We start from the raw sequence: 20,619 nt of genomic DNA, 5'->3' as shown, positions 1-20,619 counted from the left end.
CTGACTCAAGTCAGAGAGTGGTCACATCAGCCAGGCTGTGTGACCTATAGAAACAATTGCTTTGCTGACTAGCTCACTAGTGCCTTTTCTAAATAGCAAGTATTGTAGCCCTCAACAGTAACTGCCAAGAGGAACCAATGTCAGTTGTGAAAGCTATGTCCGCTTCCAATCAGCACAGTAAGTTTCTCTGGCTGCCCTGAAGAATGATCTGGCAGCTGGATGTTGCACTGTGGAGAGTTTTATGATGAACTTAAAGGTTGGGAGGTTAGAGGAAAGTCTGACTAAGTAATGGGAGACCTTTCAGAGGATAGCCACAGTGTGCCAGAAATCCTAAGGGTGGGAGTAGAAAGTGATCAGGAGTGTCAGAGTCTCATGGGCGTGTGTGTTTTATGCTGACCATATCAGACAGATAGATTTCTCATTGCTGCTCAGTGTGCAGTTTCCTACCTGATCAGCTAATATCTGGACAATTGGGACGATATTTGCACAGGTCTTTTATTTACAATCTGGCAAGGATCGCTGCTTTGATCTCCTAAACCGAAGAGGCTTCTGTGTTAGAAGAGACTCTGGGGGTCATTCCGACCTGATCGCACGCTAGCTATTTTTTGCAGCGCCGCGATCAGGTCAAAACGCGGCAAAACTGCGTATGCACCGCAGTGCGCAAGCGCATTGTACGGGTACAAAGCGGATCGTTGCTGGGCGATGGATTTAACGAATCCATTTACACAGCCGATTCCAAGAAGATTGACAGGAAGAAGACGTTTATGGGTGTCAACTGACCGTGTTCAGGTAGTGGTTTGAAAAAACGCAGGCGTGTTCAAGCGTTTGCATGGCGGGTGTCTGACGTCAATTCCGGGACCGGACAGGCTGAAGTGATTGCAGCGGCTGAGTAAGTTCAGACCTACTCAGAAACTGCACAAGACTTTTTTGTACCGCTCGACTGCACAAGCGTTCGCACACTTGCAAAGCGAAAATACACTCCCCCATAGGCGGCGACTATCTGATCGCAGCGCTGCAAAAAATAGCTAGCTAACGATCAACTCGGAATGACCCCCTCTGCTTCATGCTCTTCAGTGTTCCCTGAGGTGGAGGTACAGTGTGGGGGCTGTTACTGCATGTAACTCTGCTGGTAACTCTTTCCTAGGCTTGACTGTATTGGAGATACTGGTGTTCCCCCTGCAAACCTTCCTCCCTCCATTCCTCACTGCTCTCAAGCCTCCCAGCAATTTATGATTCTCTTCTCCGGTTCATGACCAGTTTCCTCCGAGTTTACCGCCATCAACGGAGTTCCAGCTTCCATCTGAGACGCTGTGTATCTAAAAGGACCCAGTCACAGCATAGGCAGCTGTATGACTGGTGCATCTGTGTTCACTAGGTTCACGGGCCGATTGTGTACGCTAATAGCGTCTGGATCCACTCAGCGTTCACTAACGTATTGATCGATCCTGCAAGCGGGATGAAGTCTCCCAGTATACCACCCTCCAGAGCCGGGCGATACAGCACTAAGTCTCTATCTACCTTTGGTGCGACTAGTTGGATAAGTGCCTGATGCATATGAGTCTGTAAACTATTGCTGCTGTTTTCTTTCGCTGTGCGACTGAATACATTTAAACTCCTGTATAAGGTAATGCAGTAATGTTTCTCCTACATACTTGAAATATATCTGTAGTTGATTATGTGCTCATATTGATTATTATACTAATGTATAACCTGTGACTGATTGCTAGTGTAATTGCTGACTTTACTATTTTCTGTCAGTTTCTGTGTATTCCCATCCTCAATGCTGGTGCAAAGCAGAGATGGATCGGGTTGTATGTTACTTTACACAAATTTTAAAGTGATTGCAGTCACAATTTGTGTAGTTAACACTGTAAAGGTGTGTGATTTATTTATCATATCTATGAGAGGCAAGGGTGAGGAGGATACACTCTCCACAGCAGCACCAACACTCATGTCATGTTTGTCTTGCAAAGATGGGTTAACTTCTCAGGATCTGGTTCAAAATGGATTATGTGCAAATTGTTTTAGCTTTCACCAAAGCCTCTTGAATAATCCGAGGCAGGCACAGATTCAGGTTGAACCTCCTTGGGCTACTTTTGCACAGACTTTATCCAGTATAGCTGAACAGATAATGCCAGCTCCTGTACCAGGGATAGGTTACCCTATTAACCCTTACATGCAACATTCCACCTGGGGGTTATCACATTCAGTACGGGAATCTGCAGCCTCTCAACAGAAACAGGCTAAAAGGTCGTTGTAAGTAAATTACATAGACATGAAACAAAATCTTCACAGTTTACAAATGTTTCAGATGAGGATTCGTCGGAGGATGAGGACTCATCACACTCCAGGTCTGCATACAGAGATGAGGAGGAAGGCCTCAGTTCAGTGGACATTCCTGAGATAATTAGTGCTATGAAAGCCATTCTATCCTTAGAGGAGGCAGCAGAGCCTTTGTTAAAATCTAAGGCACCTGTGTTTAAATGTCCCAAAATAGTTAGGACTGAGTTTCCTCTGTCAGAACAGATGACGGAAATTATGTAAGAGGCTTGGGTTACACCCAGTAAGAAGTTTAGAATTCCAAGGAAATGGAATTCCCATTATCCTCTTCCGGTTGGGGACTGTTTAAACAAGGAGGTGGCTCCCAAAGTAGATACGCATGTCATCCGATTGGTGTGAAAATCTACATTACCTCTGCCTTCAACATAATTAAATGATGTCACGGATAGGAAAATAGATGGTTTTCTTATAGAAACATAGAAACATAGAATTTGTCGGCAGATAAGAACCACTTGGCCCATCTAGTCTGCCCCATTTTTTTTTATATTATTTTTATCTCTAACCTTATTTGATCCTTATTTCTTTGTAAGGATATCCTTATGTCTATCCCATGCATGTTTAAATTGCTCTACTGTCTTAGCCTCTACCACCTCTGATGGGAGGCTATTCCACTTGTCCACTACCCTTTCTGTGAAATAATTTTTCCGCAAATTTCCCCTGAACCTCCCCCCCTCCAGTCTCAGTGCATGTCCTCGTGTCCTATTGCTTCTCTTCATTTGGAGAATGTTTCCCTCCTGGACTTTGTTAAAACCCTTGATATATTTGAAAGTTTCTATCATGTCTCCCCTTTCCCTTCTCTGCTCCAAACTATACATATTGAGATTTCTTAGTCTTTCTGGGTATGTTTTGTGATGTAGGCCATGCACCATTTTAGTTGCCCTCCTTTGTACAGTTTCTAATGTATTAATATCCTTTTGAAGATATGGCCTCCAGAACTGAATACAGTATTCTAGATGAGGCCGTACCAATGACCTATACAGTGGCATTATTACTTCTTTCTTTCTGCTGCTGATTCCTCTCCCAATGCAGCCAAGCATCTGACTAGCCTTCCTCATTGCCTTGTTACATTGCTTACCTGCCTTTAAGTCATCTGAAATAGTGACTCCTAGATCCCTTTCCTCCTCAGTAGTTTCCAGTATAGTGCCATTAATACTGTATTTAGCTTTAGGATTTTTGAGACCCAAGTGCATGATTTTGCATTTTTTTGGCATTAAACTGTAATTGCCAGACTCTTGACCATTCCTCTAGTCTACCTAGATCCTCAATCATTTGTTTTACCCCACCTGGTGTGTCTACCCTGTTGCATACCTTTGTGTCATCTGCAAAAAGGCATACTTTCCCTTTAATGCCATTTGCAATGTCACCAATAAAGATATTAAAAAGCACTGGTCCAAGTACAGATCCCTGGGGTACTCCACTGGTAACATTTCCCTCCTGTGAATGCACTCCATTTACCACAACTCTCTGTTTTCTATCCTTCAACCAAGATCTTATCCATTCAATAATCCTAATATCCAATCCTAAACTTTCAAGTTTATTTAGCAGTCTGCGATGTGGAACTGTGTCAAAAGCCTTACTAAAGTCTAGATAAGCTATATCCATGGCTCCACCTTTATCCATCACTTTAGTCACACAATCAAAAAAGTCAATAAGATTTGTTTGACATGATCTCCCCCCAGTGAATCCATGCTGTTTGGGATCCAGTAAATTGCCGGATTTGAGATAATCTACAACTCTTTCTTTTAAGAGTGTTTCCATCAATTTCCCTACTACTGATGTAAGACTCACTGGTCTGTAGTTGTTTGCCTCTTCCTTGCTTCCACTTTTGTGCAGTGGGACTACGTTTGCTCTTTTCCAGTCCCCTGGAATTACTCCTGTAGCTAATGACTGGTTAAATAATTCTGTCAATGGTGCTACCAGCACCTCTTTAAGTTCTTTTAGTATCCTTGGATGTATCCCATCTGGCCCCATAGATTTGTCCACTTTCAGCTTTGAGAGTTCTGTTAGGACCTTCTCCTCTGTAAATGTACTTGTTTCATTTTCCTGAATATCCCTGCAACTTAACTGTGGCCCCTTCCCCTCTATTTCAGTAGTAAATACTGAGCAAAAATAATCATTAAGATGATCTGCTATTAAATTGTCTCCTTCAACAAGACTCCCAGTGTCCGTCTTTAGTTTTATAATTCCGCCTTTTGTTTTTCTCCTTTCGCTTATATACCTAAAAAAAGTTTTGCCTCCTTTACCCACTGACTGGGCCATTTTCTCCTCAGCTTGTGCCTTTGCACATCTGATTACCTTCTTTGTCTCCTTCTGTCTAACAAGATATATCTTTTTGTCTTCATTATTTTGTGTCTGCATATATTCCCTAAAAGCCATCTTTTTTGCTCTCACAATATTTGCTACTTCTTTTACAAACCACACTGGCTTCCTTTTCCTTGTGTTTTTCCTAACAGTTTTCATACAAAGGTCTGTTGCCTTCAATATTGCACATTTTAATGTTTCCCACCTCTCCTGCACTGTTTCCAACTTCCTCCACTCTGCCAAAGAATCGCTTACACATTTTCCCATCCCTACAAAATCAGCCTTCCTAAAATCCAACACCTTTGTTTTTGTATGGGACGAGTCAGTCTCTGTCTTAATGCTGAACCATACTGCTTGATGATCACTGGATCCCAGGTTTTCACCCACTTTTACGTCCGATAATCTGTCTCCATTTGTAAGTATTAAGTCTAATATTGCGTCTTTCCGAGTGGGCTCCCTCACCAATTGGTGGAGGGATGCTCCCTGAAGGGAATTTAAAATGTTCCTACTTCTAGTGGAACTAGCAACAGACACCTCCCAGTTTACATCAGGAAGATTAAAGTCTCCCATGATTATTACCTCTCCTTTTAATGCCATTTTAGTTATGTCCTGCAATAGGTTCTTGTCAAGTTCCTCTTCCTGACCTGGTGGCCTGTATATCACGCCAATACGAATAATCAACTTTTCCCCTGTTTCTATGGTCACCCAAAGGGCCTCAGTTTTTTCTTCAATACTTTGTATTAATGTAGTATTTATGGCATTTTTTACATACATTGCTACCCCTCCTCCGATTTTTCCAATTCTGTCCTTCCTAAATAAAGTATATCCCGGTATAGCTATGTCCCAGTCATGATTTTCATTGTACCATGACTCTGTAATTGCCACAATGTCTAGATCATTCCTTGTCATTATTGCAGTTAGTTCTGGGATATTATTTCCTAAGCTCCTAGCATTTGCACACATAGCTTTTAGAGTTTTGTTTGTGCTTTTTCTGTTCCTAGCTATGTTCTTCTCTCTGCCTATTTTTATTTGGTTTTGATCTGAATTATCTTCTGTTGCTGTGGATATGCTTCTTAAAACCATTTTCTCCTTGTCTGCTGCAATCATAAGACCAGCCATGGCTTCGGCATGGCATGCATTGGAGGACGACCTTTCAATGGCATCTAGAGAGCAAAAATCCCATATTTCACATATAAAACAGGCAGCTATTTTTATGGAAGAAGCAGCCTTGGATATGGGTTCAATTGCCTCTCAGGCATCATCCTCAGCAGTAGCAGCTCGCACAGTGGTTTGGCTACATACATGGAAAGCTGACTCAGAATCTAAGAAGTTTCTGGAGTATTTGCCTTTTACTGGAGATATTCTTTTTGGTAAAGAATTAAACAGTATTTTGGAGTCAGAAGCAGACTCCAAGAAAGTTAAGTTTCCTTCCACACATAAATCCAAGCCTAGATTTCCAGCTTTTCAGCCCTTTCAGACTCAAAGAAAAGCAAAAGGAAAGGGTTATGGCAAACAGTCTCAATCTGACAAGTCTGGTAAGACTAAAAAGCATTTGGGTACCAGAGGGCCATCTTCCAAATCAGAAGATAAACCATCAGCCTGATGGTGCGGGCCTCCAACAGGGGTACCCCAGGGTGGGAGGCCGAATTTTTCAGTTTGCACAGTTCTAGCAGCAGTCTCCGACAAATGCCTGGGTGCAAGAAGCTGTATCTCACGTTTGCTTTCAAAAAACACCCTCCTCAAAGGTTTTTTTATACCAGCCCGTCTTAAGTGGAAACGAAGGCCAGGGCTATGCAAGAGGCAGTTCAGAAGTTGCTTCAGTCAGGAGTGATAACTCCAGTTCCTCCTGCACAATGAGAATAAGGTTTTTATTCCAACCTGTTTCTAGTCCAGAAGCCATATGGGTCGTTCCGGCCCATACTCCATCTCAAAGTGCTGAACAAGTATATTTGGGTGCCTTGGTTTTATAGGGAGACTTTACGTTCCATTATTTTGGCGATGGAGTCGGAGGATTTTATGGTATCCCTGGATATCCAGGATACTTAACTTCATGTTCCTATAGTACTGTCCCATCAGCGCTATCTCGGGTTTGCTATCCTCCAGCAACGTTTTCAGTTTCAGGCCCTACCATTTGGACTTGCCACAGCTCCCAGAGTTTTCACCAAAATTATGGTGGTAAGGATTTTTCAATACCTCGACAATTTATTAATCCTGGCACAATCTCAGGAATTGCTTCGGTGTCATCTGCGGCAGACAATAGCTTGTTTGCAGAGAAACGGTTGGCTCATAAATTGGGCAAAGTTGTCCCTGGTACCGTCACAACGGATGATTCACTTGGGGGCTGTGTTGGATTAGAGTCTGCAGAGAGTAATTTTACCTCTGAACAAAATATCCAAAATTCAGTCAAGGATTCAGTTGCTACACAGTCAAAAGGTATCTATTCACGCAGCAATGCGTGTGATGGGATTGATGGTGTCGACATTTGACATGGTGGAGTATGCTTAGTTCCACTCAAGGCCTCTGCAACGTCTGATCCTTATCAAGTGGAATGGAGAAGGACTATTGTCCTTCCTCTGGAAGTAAGGCGATCAGTAACCTGGTGGCTGCAGACATCCCATCTGGACAAAGGGAGACCCTTTTCAAATATCAGATTTGGAAAATCTGACAATGGATGCCAGCCTTCAGGGCTGGGGAGCGGTGTCAGGAAGGAGTTGCTTTCAGGGGCAGTGGATCAAGGAAGAGAGTCGCCTGCCAAAAAATATATTGGAACTTCGGGCCCTATATTTATGGCACTTATTCAGGCAAAGGACATCCTTCAGGGGAAACCAGTCCAAATCTGCTCAGACAATGCAACGGCAGTAGCGTACCTGTACCATCAGGGAGGAACTCGCAGCCAAAATGCAATGAAGGAGGTAAGTCACACGTTAAAGTGGGCAGAACTTAATCATCCAGCCTTGCCCGCAGTGTTCATTCCGGGAGTCCTAAACTGGGAAGCGGATTTTCTCAGTCGTCACGTCATTCATGCAAACTAATGGGCTCTACACCCCGAGGTCTTCCAGACTCTAGTAGACAAATGGGGGTTACCGGAGATAGATCTCATGGCATCCCGTCAGAACAACAAAGTTCCCGCTTACGAGTCAGGAATAAAGGATCCCAAAGCGATCTTTGTGGATGCCCTGTCAGTGTTTCCACAAATCGCCCTGTTACCCAAGGTGATGCGAAAGGCAAAACAAAGAAGGGGTGCCGTGATGCCAATAGCTCCGGCTTGGTCCAGAAGACATTGGTACACAGATCTGCAGAGGTTGTCGATGGATGCTCCATTCCTACTCTCTCAACGTCCAGATCTTCTGTCTCCGGGTCCTTGCTATCACAAGCACCTGGATCGACTGTCCTCGACGGCGTGGCTCCTGAGACTTCCATCCTGAAAGCAAGAGGATTCTCACAACAGGTAATTCAAACAATGCTCACAGCAAGGAAACCTTCCTCAGCTCGCATTTATCACCAAATATGGCAAGCCTATATTCAGTGGTGCAGTGACCGGAAATTTGATCCTAGGTCTTTCAGAGTTTCCAGAGTCCTAGCATTCCTTCAGTTAGGAATGGACAAAGGTTAAAGGGTGGGTTCCTTGATAGTGCAAGTGTCAGCATTGACTGTATGGTTAAAAAATTTTTTTTTGCTAACCTACAGAATGTGCGCACTTTTTCCGGTGAAAGCTGCATATTCAACCTGTGGCATATTTTTATCTGTTTCTTTTCTAAACCTTCGCTGGTTTCTTCTTATCGTATTCCTTAGTTCTTCAAATTGCCCATGCGTAATGTGTTCTCTTTCTGGTGTCGTTGCTGTGAAAAGCTGGGTGCATCCCTTTAAGCCATCTTCTCCTCTTCCCCCTGGTGCATTGATAACCCTGTATTGTCTACTAGTTTAGGTCCCCTTCTTAAAATACTCTCCTGGAATATCTGAGGCTCAAGTGATACGTTAAGAGCAGATATTATTATTATTATTATTATTATTATTATTATTATTATTTTTTTATATTTATACTCCTCTTCCTTATTCCATTGAAGTCCTGATGAAATCCAGTGAATTTATTTCTTTGTCCCCTAATACCACGGTGATATGTCTGCGATTGTAATAACGTGCTGCAACCTACCCTGGATAGGTGGTGGAAAAGTTCTGCTGTTTCCGGTCCCTTCCATCATTCTTTTCCTAATGTAGGGGATGAGCTTGGGCTGGTCTATGTTTGGCGGATTCAGCATGCTCACTTGACTCTGCTCCTACTTTTCAGCCTCTCATCACTCCTTTTACTGTCCAATTCCTGTGTTCCAGAGCAAACTGGAGGCGTTTTTCCCTGTTTGTAGAAGACCGCAATCGTGTATGGACAGGCTTTCTGCCCATACAATATACAGATGTGTCCTCGCACCAAACTTCAATACGCCATGCTGAATGAGATGCCCCGCGTGAATGAGTCACCCTAGCATCTTTTTATATATATATATATATATATATATATTGGATATACACATATCCAGGGTGTATGTAGAGGAGGAGGCCTGTTTGCAGGCTCCGTCAGGGCCCCCTACACTCTAGTCGGAGGCGCTGTCCCAGAGTCTAGAAAGTATGTGCAGATCTGCGGAAAAATGGCAATGTGGCCATTTTCCCAGTGATTTTCCTACTGCGCATGCTCGAAACACCAGGAAAATGGTGCAGTGGGACTCTGGAGGTTAAGTATTACAAATAATCGGTGCAGGCAGGGTGTGCTGTGTGGACCCCGAGTGCCCGTGTGCACCGCACACATTGCATAAATTATTTGTAATATAATTTGTAAATATATATATGCACAAGTGTATGTATGTATGTATGTATGTATGTATGTATGTGGGCATGTATGGGTGGCTATATATATATATATATATATATACACACACACACAAAAATATATAATATTGAATAAATCCTTAGTCACAGATACAGTACATATGTGTTGTCAGTGAAGAACTGAATGGCAGTCCCTTCCTCCCCCTGCTTAAGATATGTGAGCACTTGCTACAGTATGTGCTGCTAAAAAAAAGATAATGAAGAAAATTGCACCTTTTAACGATTTAACTATAATAATGAAGCAACAAAGGATTGCAGTGATATAATGTCATGGCTACCTTAATTATAGAGCACAAAGAAAATAACAAAAATAAACATCATAGAGGAAATGTGAGAAACTGTGTTTTTATAGTTTGCTGTGAGCAATTCTGTGATGTGTAATTCTTTATTTTGTAACCCAGGAATATAATTATCCCCACAACAAAGTGGCTTCTACAATTATGGCTCACACCACACTGACTGAAGCTGTGACATACACAATGCAGGTGCATCACAATGACCCCTTACTCACAGCACTACATGTGGTAAATGAATACTACTGCTGTCTTTCCCTTACATATCCAATAGGAAAACACAATCCCCTACAGATATAACAGTGAATTTCTCTCCATCTTCAGAAAGATGAATTTGCTAGTATCTACATTGAAGTTTTAATGGATTATATTTGTATGAGAAATTGTAGGGTTTTCATTTTGTGCATATACTCTGTATAATATTATCCTCTCCAATCACTAAAAAAAAAAATATAATTTTGCCTATTAAACCATTAGGCGCTAAGGCGAATGGTACTCATCATTATTATGTACAGTAAAAAAAAAGTGGTACGGATGAGCCCCATTCATCTTGAGAATTACATGCTTTCAGATGGTACAAAAACCCATCTAACAGACCTTCCATTGCTGATAGCTGTTGCTGGAGGGGCATGATGACATCATTAAGCCCCACCCTCACGAAAAAAAAACCCACTGCATGAAACTGTAAAGTGCCAGGGAATGGAGACATACAAAGGGGGATATTTACTAAGCAGTGATAAGAGCGGAGAAGTGAGCCAGTGGAGAAGTTGCCCATGGCAACCAATCAGCACTGAAGTAACATCTATAATTTGTATACTATAAAATTATATAGAGCTGCTGATTGGTTGATGGGGCAACTTCTCCACTGGCTCACTTCTCCGCTCTTATCACTGCTTAGTAAATGTCCCCCTAAATATAATCTTTCTCTTCAAGCCTGGCACACCAGAAACACAGGGGTAATCTTGTTTAAAAGAGTATAGTCTTTCAAACAATGGGGCAGAGGTACAGTATTAAGCCTGGGGAAGTGATAAAGCAGTGATAAGTGAAAGGTGATAACTAGGGAGGCCAATCCCGGGATCGGGATCGGCGGGATCCCGGGATTTGGGCCCAAAAATGCCGGGATTTGAATCCCGGGATTGGAGTTTCCAGTCCCGGGATTCACGGGATTAGAGTGCGCATGCGCAGTTTTGCCGGACAGCGCTGAGCACTATAGCTCAGCGCTGCCCGGCTGTCAGCGAGGGAGTTACATCAGCTATGGACACACACATACTGACCACGCTGGCGGCATTTCAAACGTAGCGCCGGCCGCCAGCCAATCAGAGCTGGCAGACCAGCAGCCAATCAGGGAAGCGGCAGCAGCCGCGGCCCCTGATTGGCTGCCGGACTGCCAGTTCTGACTGGTTGGCGGCCAGCGCTACGTTTGAAATGCTGCCAGCGCGGTCAGTGTGTGTGTGTCCATGGCTGGTGCCCGCGGCCCGCCCGTAAGTAGTAAGTGTTTATCTTCGCTACCTACACCCACACTCTCTGCTCCTGACATCCTCCCTCTGCTCGCTACAGCCACCGGCACCTTCCCTTCCTGTACCTTACATGCTCACTACACACCCACCCTCCCACTGCTCCCTACACCCACCCTCCCGCTGCTCCCTACACCCACTCTTCTGCTGCTCCCTACACCCACTCTTCCGCTGCTCCCTACACCCACCCTCCCGCTGCTCCCTACACCCACTCTCCCGCTGCTCCCTACACCCACCCTCCCTTCCTGTTCCTTACATGCTCCCTACACCCACCCTCCCTTGCTCCCTACATCCACCCTGCCTTGCTGCCCTCCACATATACTTTCCCTGCTCCCTACACTGATCCCTACTGCAATCCCGGGATTGAGCATTTTTCAATCCCGAATCCCGGGATTGAAAAAATGCCCCGGGATTGGCCTCCCTAGTGATAACCCACCAGCCAATCATTACGGGTTTGAAAAATGACAGTTAAGAGTTGATTGACTGATGTGTTATCACCTTGCACTTATCACTGCTTTATCATTTCTGCAGGCTTAATACATCTGCCCCTTTATTTGAAAGGAATACATACGCTTTACCGGCGGGCAGGATGCCAGCTGCCCATTTTTACGACAGCGGCATCCCACCTGCCAGAATGTCGGCAGCGAGGCGAGCGCTGTGGGCTCGGTGGCTCGCTGCGATCGGCAAGGGATCTATTACCACTCTATGGTTGTCGTGGACACCCATGTGTGGGAATAGTCCTGTTTTGCCAGGATTCTGGCTGGCGGCATTGCCTGGTGGCGGGATTCCGGCGTCCGTATCCTGACAGCCGGCAAATTGAACGGATCCCATTCGAAGTGTCCCTGAGAAGTTACACTGTAGAAATCATTAAGACCAATGATGGGGCTGGTTCACCAATAAATGAGCTTCAATAAACGCTCCTATTTCAACATTTTGTGGCCCCTTAGTGGTTATTGTCTGATAATCACCAGACAATGGGGTCTATTCATGAAGCAGTGAAAGGCAACTTCTCCACAGGCTCATTTCTCCACACTTTTCACTGCTTCATAAATATACTCCTTATTATAAAGTGCTACAATGTAGCAGGCGCAGCGATTTTCCATGCCAATTCCGTTGAGCCAGTGGAGAAGTTGCCCCATCATCCAGTCAGCGGCTCTGTATAATTTTATAGTATGCAAATTATAGATGTTACTTCAGTGCTGATTGGTTGCCATGTGCACTTCTCCACTGGCTCACTTCTCCGCTCTTATCACTGCTTAGTAAGTCCCCCTCAGTCACACACAGATATACAGTACAAGTGTCTTTATATTAAATTAATCAGCACATTGCTGATTAGTCACGTTGCGACTAAACTGCAATTTCCTTCAAACAAAAGATACCCAGCGCTAGTGGAGTTACAATGGGACCTGTCATCTCCCGCTGTGTGGTGTATTGAGGTTACATGCACAAGGACACATCTGTAGTAGAGCTCAGCGATGGGGTGGAGGCCTTAGAAAGTACTGATCTCTACCATCCTTACATCTATAAACTCAGGGACATTCTCATTTGAAAAGGGGAGTTCCCGCTGTCAAAGATGTGCCCCCTACCAGTTATCTGATGATTATCAGACATCACACCTTACGCTGCAGAAATCATTAGGAAATCCAGAGATGAGATGACACTAATGTACAGCCCCCCCCCCCCCAAACTCAATTGGAGTCTGACGCAGTAGCGTCTGTGTTTGCATCTTTTGCACGGTTGTTTGTATTACACTAATACTACAGTAGTTTGAGCGAATCCCTGATGTACAGCGGTGCATCTGAATGTACAAGCACTGGGACACAGCAATCACGCTTGATGAATTTTTAGATGCAACCATCGGATGCGCCACCATGGAAACTTATACAAGCCCCATGCTAGGTGCAGAATGTCTACCAGAGCATGGCCTCCAGTGTACTCAATTAAGCTTCTGAGGTGTAGATGTACTAAGCCTGGAGAAGTGATAAAGTGGAAGGTGATAACGCACCCAGTCAGCTCCTAACTGTCATATTTCAATCCTAGCCTGTTAAGAGCTTATTGGCTGGTGCCTTATCACCTTTCACTTTATCACTTCACCAGGCTTCAAAATCTGGCCGTGAGTTCTCAATCACTATAGTTGTAGAACTGCTGGGGCCATTCCATACTATCTGCAGATGGAAGCAGATAAAGTCAGGTTACTGTGACTACTTATGAGCATAGAGTGCCACCACACCCCAATAGCTCGTAAAATAATATGTTTTGTCTTGTGCTGTCATTTCAACTCAAGACTGTTTCAAGTATTGCTTATGACCGTAAATTGTATCTATTAATGTATTTAAAGTAAATTCTATTTCTCTGACGTCCTAGTGGATGCTGGGAACTCCGTAAGGACCATGGGGATTAGCGGCTCCGCAGGAGACTGGGCACAAAAGTAAAGCTTTAGGACTACCTGGTGTGCACTGGCTCCTCCCCCTATGACCCTCCTCCAAGCCTCAGTTAGATTTTTGTGCCCGGCCGAGAAGGGTGCACACTAGGGGCTCTCCTGAGCTTCTTAGTGAAAGTTTAGTTTTAGGTTTTTTATTTTCAGTGAGACCTGCTGGCAACAGGCTCACTGCATCGAGAGACTAAGGGGAGAAGAAGCGAACTCACCTGCGTGCAGAGCGGATTGGGCTTCTTAGGCTACTGGACACCATTAGCTCCAGAGGGACCGAACACAGGCCCAGCCTCGGAGCTCGGTCCCAGAGCCGCGCCGCCGGCCCCCTTACAGAGCCAGAAGCAAGAAGAGGTCCGGAAAAATCGGCGGCAGAAGACATCCTGTCTTCACCAAGGTAGCGCACAGCACTGCAGCTGTGCGCCATTGCTCCTCAGCACACTTCACACTTCGGTCACTGAGGGTGCAGGGCGCTAGGGGGGGGGCGCCCTGAGCAGCAATAAAAACACCTTGGCTGGCGAAAATACATCACATATAGCCCCCAGGGCTATATGGATGAATTTTAACCCCTGCCAGATTCCACAGAAAAACGGGAGAAAAGGCCGCCGAGAAGGGGCGGAGCCTATCTCCTCAGCACACTGGCGCCATTTTCTCTCACAGCTCCGTTGGAGGGAAGCTCCCAGGCTCTCCCCTGCAGTTACTACACTACAGAAAGGGGTTAAAAAAGAGAGGGGGGCACTAATTAGGCGCAGTATAACAATACAGCAGCTATAAGGGGAAAAACACTTATATAAGGTTATCCCTGTATATATATATAGCGCTCTGGTGTGTGCTGGCATACTCTCCCTCTGTCTCCCCAAAGGGCTAGTGGGGTCCTGTCCTCTATCAGAGCATTCCCTGTGTGTGTGCTGTGTGTCGGTACGTTGTGTCGACATGTATGAGGAGGAAAATGAGGTGGAGGCGGAGCAATTGCCTGTAACAGAGATGTCACCCCCTAGGGAGTCGACACCTGAGTGGATGAGCTTATGGAAGGAATTATGTGACAGTGTCAGCTCTTTACAAAAGATTGATGACATGAGACAGCCGGCGACTCAGCCTGTGCCTGTCCAGGTGTCTCAAAAGCCATCTGGGGCTCTAAAACGCCCGTTACCGCAGATGGCAGATACAGACGCCGACACCGATACTGACTCCAGTGTCGACGATTAAGAGACGAATGTGACTTCCAGTAGGGCCACACGTTACATGATTGAGGCTATGGAAAATGTTTTTACACATTTCTGATAATACCAGTACCACTAAAAAGGGTATTAGGTTGGGTGAGAAAAAACTGCCTGTAGTTTTTCCTGCATCTGAGGAATTAAATGAAGTGTGTGATGATGCGTGGGTTTCCCCCGATAAAAACTGTTAATTCCTAAAAAGTTATTAGCATCATACCCCTTCCCGCCAGAGGATAGGGCACGTTGGGAAACACCCCTTAGGGTGAATAAAGCGCTCACACGCTTGTCTAAACAGGTGGCACTACCGTCCCCGGATACGGCCGCCCTTAAGGAACCTGCTGACAGAAAGCAGTAAAATATCCTAAAATGTATATACACTCGGGTGTGATACTGCGACCAGCAATCGCCTCAGCCTGGATGTGCAGTGCTGGGGTGGCTTGGTCGGATTCCCTGACTGACAATATTGATACCCTAGATAGGGACAGTATATTACTAACTATAGAGCATTTAAAAGATGCATTTCTATATATGCGTGATGCACAGAGGGATATTTGCCGACTGGCATCAAGAGTAAGTGCGCTGTCCATTTCTGCCAGAAGAGGGTTATGGACAAGACAGTGGTCAGGTGATGATGATTCCAAAAGGCATATGGAAGTATCGCCTTATAAAAGGGAGGAGTTATTTGGGGTATGTCTAAACAGCCAATTCCCAGGAACAAAAGCCCTCTCCCGCCTCCGCAAAGTCCTCAGCATGACGCTGGGGCTTTACAAGCGGTCTCAGGCACGGTGAGGGTCCGTCTCAAGAAATTCGAGACGTCTCCCCCTCGCCGTTTCATAAAGTCTGCTTTACCGACGTCTCCCTCAGACAGGGAGACAGTATTGCAAGCCATTCACAGGCTGTATTCCCAGCAGGTGATAATCAAGGTACCCCTCCTGCAACAGGGAAAGGGGTACTATTCCACACTATTTGTGGTACCGAAGCCGGACGGCTCGGTAAGACCATTTTTAAATCTAAAATCCTTGAACACTTACATACAAAGGTTCAAATTCAAGATGGAGTCACTCAGAGCAGTGATTGCAAATCTGGAAGAAGGGGACTATATGGTCTCTCTGGACATCAAAGATGCTTACCTACATGTCCCAATTTACCCTTCTCCAAGGGTACCTCAGGTTTGTGGTACAGAACTGTCACTATCAGTTTCAGACGCTGCCGATTGGATTGTCCACGGCACCCCGGGTCTTTACCAAGGTAATGGCCGAAATGATGATACTCCTTCGAAAGAAGGGAGTTTTAGTTATCCCTTACTTGGACGATCTCCTGATAAGGGCAAGATCCAGGGAACAGTTGGAAGTCGGGGTAGCACTATCTCAGATAGTGCTGCGGCAGCACGGTTGGATTATCAATATTCCAAAATCGCAGCTGATCCCGACGACACGCCTTCTATTCCTAGGGATGATCCTGGACACAGTCCGGAAAAAGGTGTTTTCTCCCGGAGGAGAAAGCCAGGGAGTTATCCGAACTAGTCAGAAACCTCCTAAAACCAGGCCAAGTGTCAGTGCATCAGTGCACAGGGGTCCTGGGAAAAATGGTGGCTTCCTACGAAGCAATTCCATTCGGCAGATTCCACGCAAGAACTTTCCAGTGGGACCTGCTGGACAAATGGTCCGGAACGCATCTTCAGATGCATCAGCGGATAACCCTGTCACCAAAGACAAGGGTGTCTCTCCTGTGGTGGTTGCAGAGTGCTCATCTTCTAGAGGGCCGCAGATTCGGCATTCAGGACTGGGTCCTGGTGACCACGGATGCCAGCCTGAGAGGCTGGGGAGCAGTCACACAGGGAAAAAATTTCCAGGGCTTGTGGTCAAGCCTGGAGACATCACTTCACATAAATATTTTGGAGCTAAGGGCCATTTACAATGCCCTAAGCCAAGCAAGACCTCTGCTTCAAGGTCAGCCGGTGCTGATCCAGTCGGACAATATCACGGCAGTCGCCCACGTAAACGGACAGGGCGGCACAAGAAGCAGGAGGGCAATGGCAGAAGCTGCAAGGATTTTTCGCTGGGCGGAAAATCATGTGATAGCACTGTCAGCAGTGTTCATTCCGGGAGTGGACAACTGGGAAGCAGACTTCCTCAGCAGGCACGACCTCCACCCGGGAGAGTGGGGACTTCACCCAGAAGTCTTCCACATGATTGTAAACCATTGGGAAAAACCAAAGGTGGACATGATGGCGTCCCGCCTAAACAAAAAATTGGACAGGTATTGCGCCAGGTCAAGGGACCCTCGGGCAATAGCTGTGGACGCTCTGGTAACACCGTGGGTGTACCAGTCGGTGTATGTGTTCCCTCCTCTTCCTCTCATACCAAAAGTACTGAGAATTATAAGACGGAGGGGAGTAAGAACTATACTCGTGGCTCCGGATTGGCCAAGAAGGACTTGGTACCCGGAACTTCAAGAGATGCTCACGGAGGACCCGTGGCCTCTACCTCTAAGAAGGGACCTGCTCCAGCAAGGACCCTGTCTATTCCAAGACTTACCGCGGCTGCGTTTGACGGCAGGGCGGTTGAACGCCGGATCCTGAAGGAAAAAGGCATTCCAGATGAAGTCATCCCTACCCTGGTCAAGCCAGGAAGGATGTAACCGCAAAGCATTATCACCGCATTTGGCGAAAATATGTTGCGTGGTGCGAGGCCAGTAAGGCCCCGATGGAGGAATTTCAACTAGGTCGATTCCTGCATTTCCTGTAAACAGGAGTGTCTATGGGCCTAAAATTGGGGTCCATTAAGGTTCAAATTTCGGCCCTGTCAATTTTCTTCCAGAAAGAACTAGCTTCACTACCTGAAGTTCAGACGTCTGTAAAAGGGGTACTGCATATACAGCCTCCTTTTGTGCCTCCAGTGGCACTTTGGGATCTCAATGTAGTTTTGGGGTTCCTAAAGTCACATTGGTTTGAACCACTTGAATCTGTGGAGTTAAAATATCTCACATGGAAAGTGGTCATGTTGTTGGCCCTGGCCTCGGCCAGGCACGTGTCAGAATTGGGGGCTTTATCCTGTAAAAGCCCTTATCTGATCTTCCATTCAGACAGGGCGGAATTGAGGACTCGTCCTCATTTTCTCCCTAAGGTGGTTTCAGTGTTTCATCTGAACCAACCTATTGTGGTACCTACGGCTACTAGTGACTTGGAGGACTCCAAGTTGTTGGACGTAGTCAGGGCCTTGAAAATATATGTTTCCAGGACGGCTGGAGTCAGGAAATCCGACTCGCTGTTATCCTGTATGCACCCAACAAGCTGGGTGCTCCTGCTTCTAAGCAGACTATTGCTCGTTGGATTTGTAGTACAATTCAGCTTGCACATTCTGTGGCAGGCCTGCCACAGCCAAAATCTGTAAAAGCCCATTCCACAAGGAAGGTGGGCTCATCTTGGGCGGCTGCCTGAGGGGTCTTGGCGTTACAACTTTGCCGAGCAGCTACTTGGTCAGGGGCAAACACGTTTGCTAAATTCTACAAATTTGATACCCTGGCTGAGGAGGACCTGGAGTTCTCTCATTCGGTGCTGCAGAGTCATCCGCACTCTCCCGCCCGTTTGGGAGCTTTGGTATAATCCCCATGGTCCTTACGGAGTTCCCAGCATCCACTAGGACGTCAGAGAAAATAAGAATTTACTTACCGATAATTCTATTTCTCATAATCCGTAGTGGATGCTGGGCGCCCATCCCAAGTGCGGATTGTCTGCAATACTTGTACATAGTTATTGTTACAAAAATCGGGTTATTATTGTTGTGAGCCATCTTTTCAGAGGCTCCTCTGTTATCATGCTGTTAACTGGGTTCAGATCACAGGTTGTACGGTGTGATTGGTGTGGCTGGTATGAGTCTTACCCGGGATTCAAAATCCTTCCTTATTGTGTACGCTCGTCCGGGCACAGTATCCTAACTGAGGCTTGGAGGAGGGTCATAGGGGGAGGAGCCAGTGCACACCAGGTAGTCCTAAAGCTTTACTTTTGTGCCCAGTCTCCTGCGGAGCCGCTAATCCCCATGGTCCTTACGGAGTTCCCAGCATCCACTACGGACTATGAGAAATAGAATTATCGGTAAGTAAATTCTTATTTTATAGTTAATGTTGTGTTATTTTTATACAAATCTTCAACTTCCTGTTTTTCTCTAATTTTAGAAAGTTGATGTTACCAGTAGGGCTGTCATGGAAATCATGACCAAGTCAATAGAGTATCTCCAACCTAATCCAGGTAATTAAAAAAAAGAAGAAATGGGAATGGTTGAAGCCAAAAATATGATATGGGGAAAGAGAGGCAACATAGTAAGTGTCTCTTATCACATGATAGATTTAAAACTTAGATTGTTATCTGTGCAATACATGGGATATAGCAGAAGGGTATATTGTTATTATTATATTGTTATAATACATTGTTATTATTAATGATTGGTGAAATGCTTTGCTTATTAGTATTACTCTTTATATGGCTCCACAAGGGTTCCGCAGCACCCAATTACAGAGTACATAAACAAATAATCAAAACAGGAAAACAGAGACTTACAGTTGAAGACAATATAGGACAAGTACAGGGTAAATAAACATAGTTACATCAGCAGATGACACTGACATGAATATCAGAGTGGCAGAAAACCACCGGAACTGGTGCAGTCGAAGATTATTAAAGTAAAAAAAGAAAAAGCACATAAGGGCAGAGGGCCCTACTCATGAGAACTTACATTCTACACATATTCATTAAACTGTTCTTTTTGTTAGCATGGCATGTTCTTTAAGCTAGTATTCAGTGGCGGCTCCTACCTTGCTGTAGGAGGAGGGCTGCTGCTGGCGATGCTCCAGGTCTCCGCCATCTTCTCCACGCCACCGCCGCCCAGGTCCCTTCGACTTCACTATATATATGGTATACAGGTGCCGGGACCCGGTGCATGCGCAGTAACGATGACCATACTGCGCATTTAACAAAACCACAGCCTCTATGGACTGACTGCATCAGCTGCAGCCCATATACACCGGCTAGGGCTGACGATGAGGCAGAGAGTGGTTTCCTACAGGAATCCAGCTCTCTGCCTATTGCAGCCCGGTCTGGCAGTCCCGGGGGGAGTAAGTGCCTCCTAATGGGGCTGCTGCTAGTGTCTGTGACTGACAGGTAGGACTTCCAATAGGAAGTCACTACCAATCACAGTAAAGCCAGTGGAGTCTCATGGACTGCATTTGGCTTCACTGACTGTGAGCTGAGACGGCTAGTATGGTAGTTTATATATTGACGTGATGCGAAATCCAATAACTTTTTATTCTCCCTGTGTTTTGTTTTTGTTCTTTCTTAAAATCTATAGCTTCACGAGCTAAACTCAGCATGATAAACACAATGTCAAAGATTCGAGGACAAGAAAAGGGACCTGGATACCCTCAAGCTGAAGCTTTGTTATCAGAAGCAATGCTAAAGTTTGGGAGAGAAATCGGAGATGAATCCAACTTTGGTAAGTTTTTTGGTAAGTAGAATCTCTTTTTCAATTTTTTACATTACGTCATATTGTGTATGTTGTGCATGTATTGGGCATGTAGAGCTGTATATGCAAGGATGATATTGCCATGAGCACATGATCTATTCAGTGATATCATGGTTCAAACTCTGACATGTCTGA

The 20,619-nt window shown here is 45.3% G+C and overlaps 1 protein-coding gene across 3 annotated transcripts in view; it reads left to right on the top strand.

The window, feature by feature from the left end:
• The window catches only part of SH3GL2 (SH3 domain containing GRB2 like 2, endophilin A1), a 291,337-nt gene that overhangs the window by 226,842 nt on the left and 43,876 nt on the right, over nucleotides 1-20,619 (top strand). For 2 of the 3 annotated variants that reach the window (XM_063914182.1, XM_063914184.1), the window contains exons 3-4: nucleotides 19,142-19,214; nucleotides 20,311-20,466. In XM_063914182.1, coding sequence (XP_063770252.1) covers nucleotides 19,142-19,214; nucleotides 20,311-20,466 — 229 coding nt within the window. The remainder of the gene's footprint in view (nucleotides 1-19,141; nucleotides 19,215-20,310; nucleotides 20,467-20,619) is intronic. The other variant, XM_063914183.1, reaches the window with a different exon arrangement.

The sequence above is a fragment of the Pseudophryne corroboree genome, chromosome 1 (genome assembly GCF_028390025.1).
Source record: "Pseudophryne corroboree isolate aPseCor3 chromosome 1, aPseCor3.hap2, whole genome shotgun sequence".
Taxonomy (NCBI): Eukaryota; Metazoa; Chordata; class Amphibia; order Anura; family Myobatrachidae; genus Pseudophryne; species Pseudophryne corroboree.
Note: the sequence above shows the minus strand (reverse complement) of the source record. Positions and strands in the feature narration are given on the sequence as shown.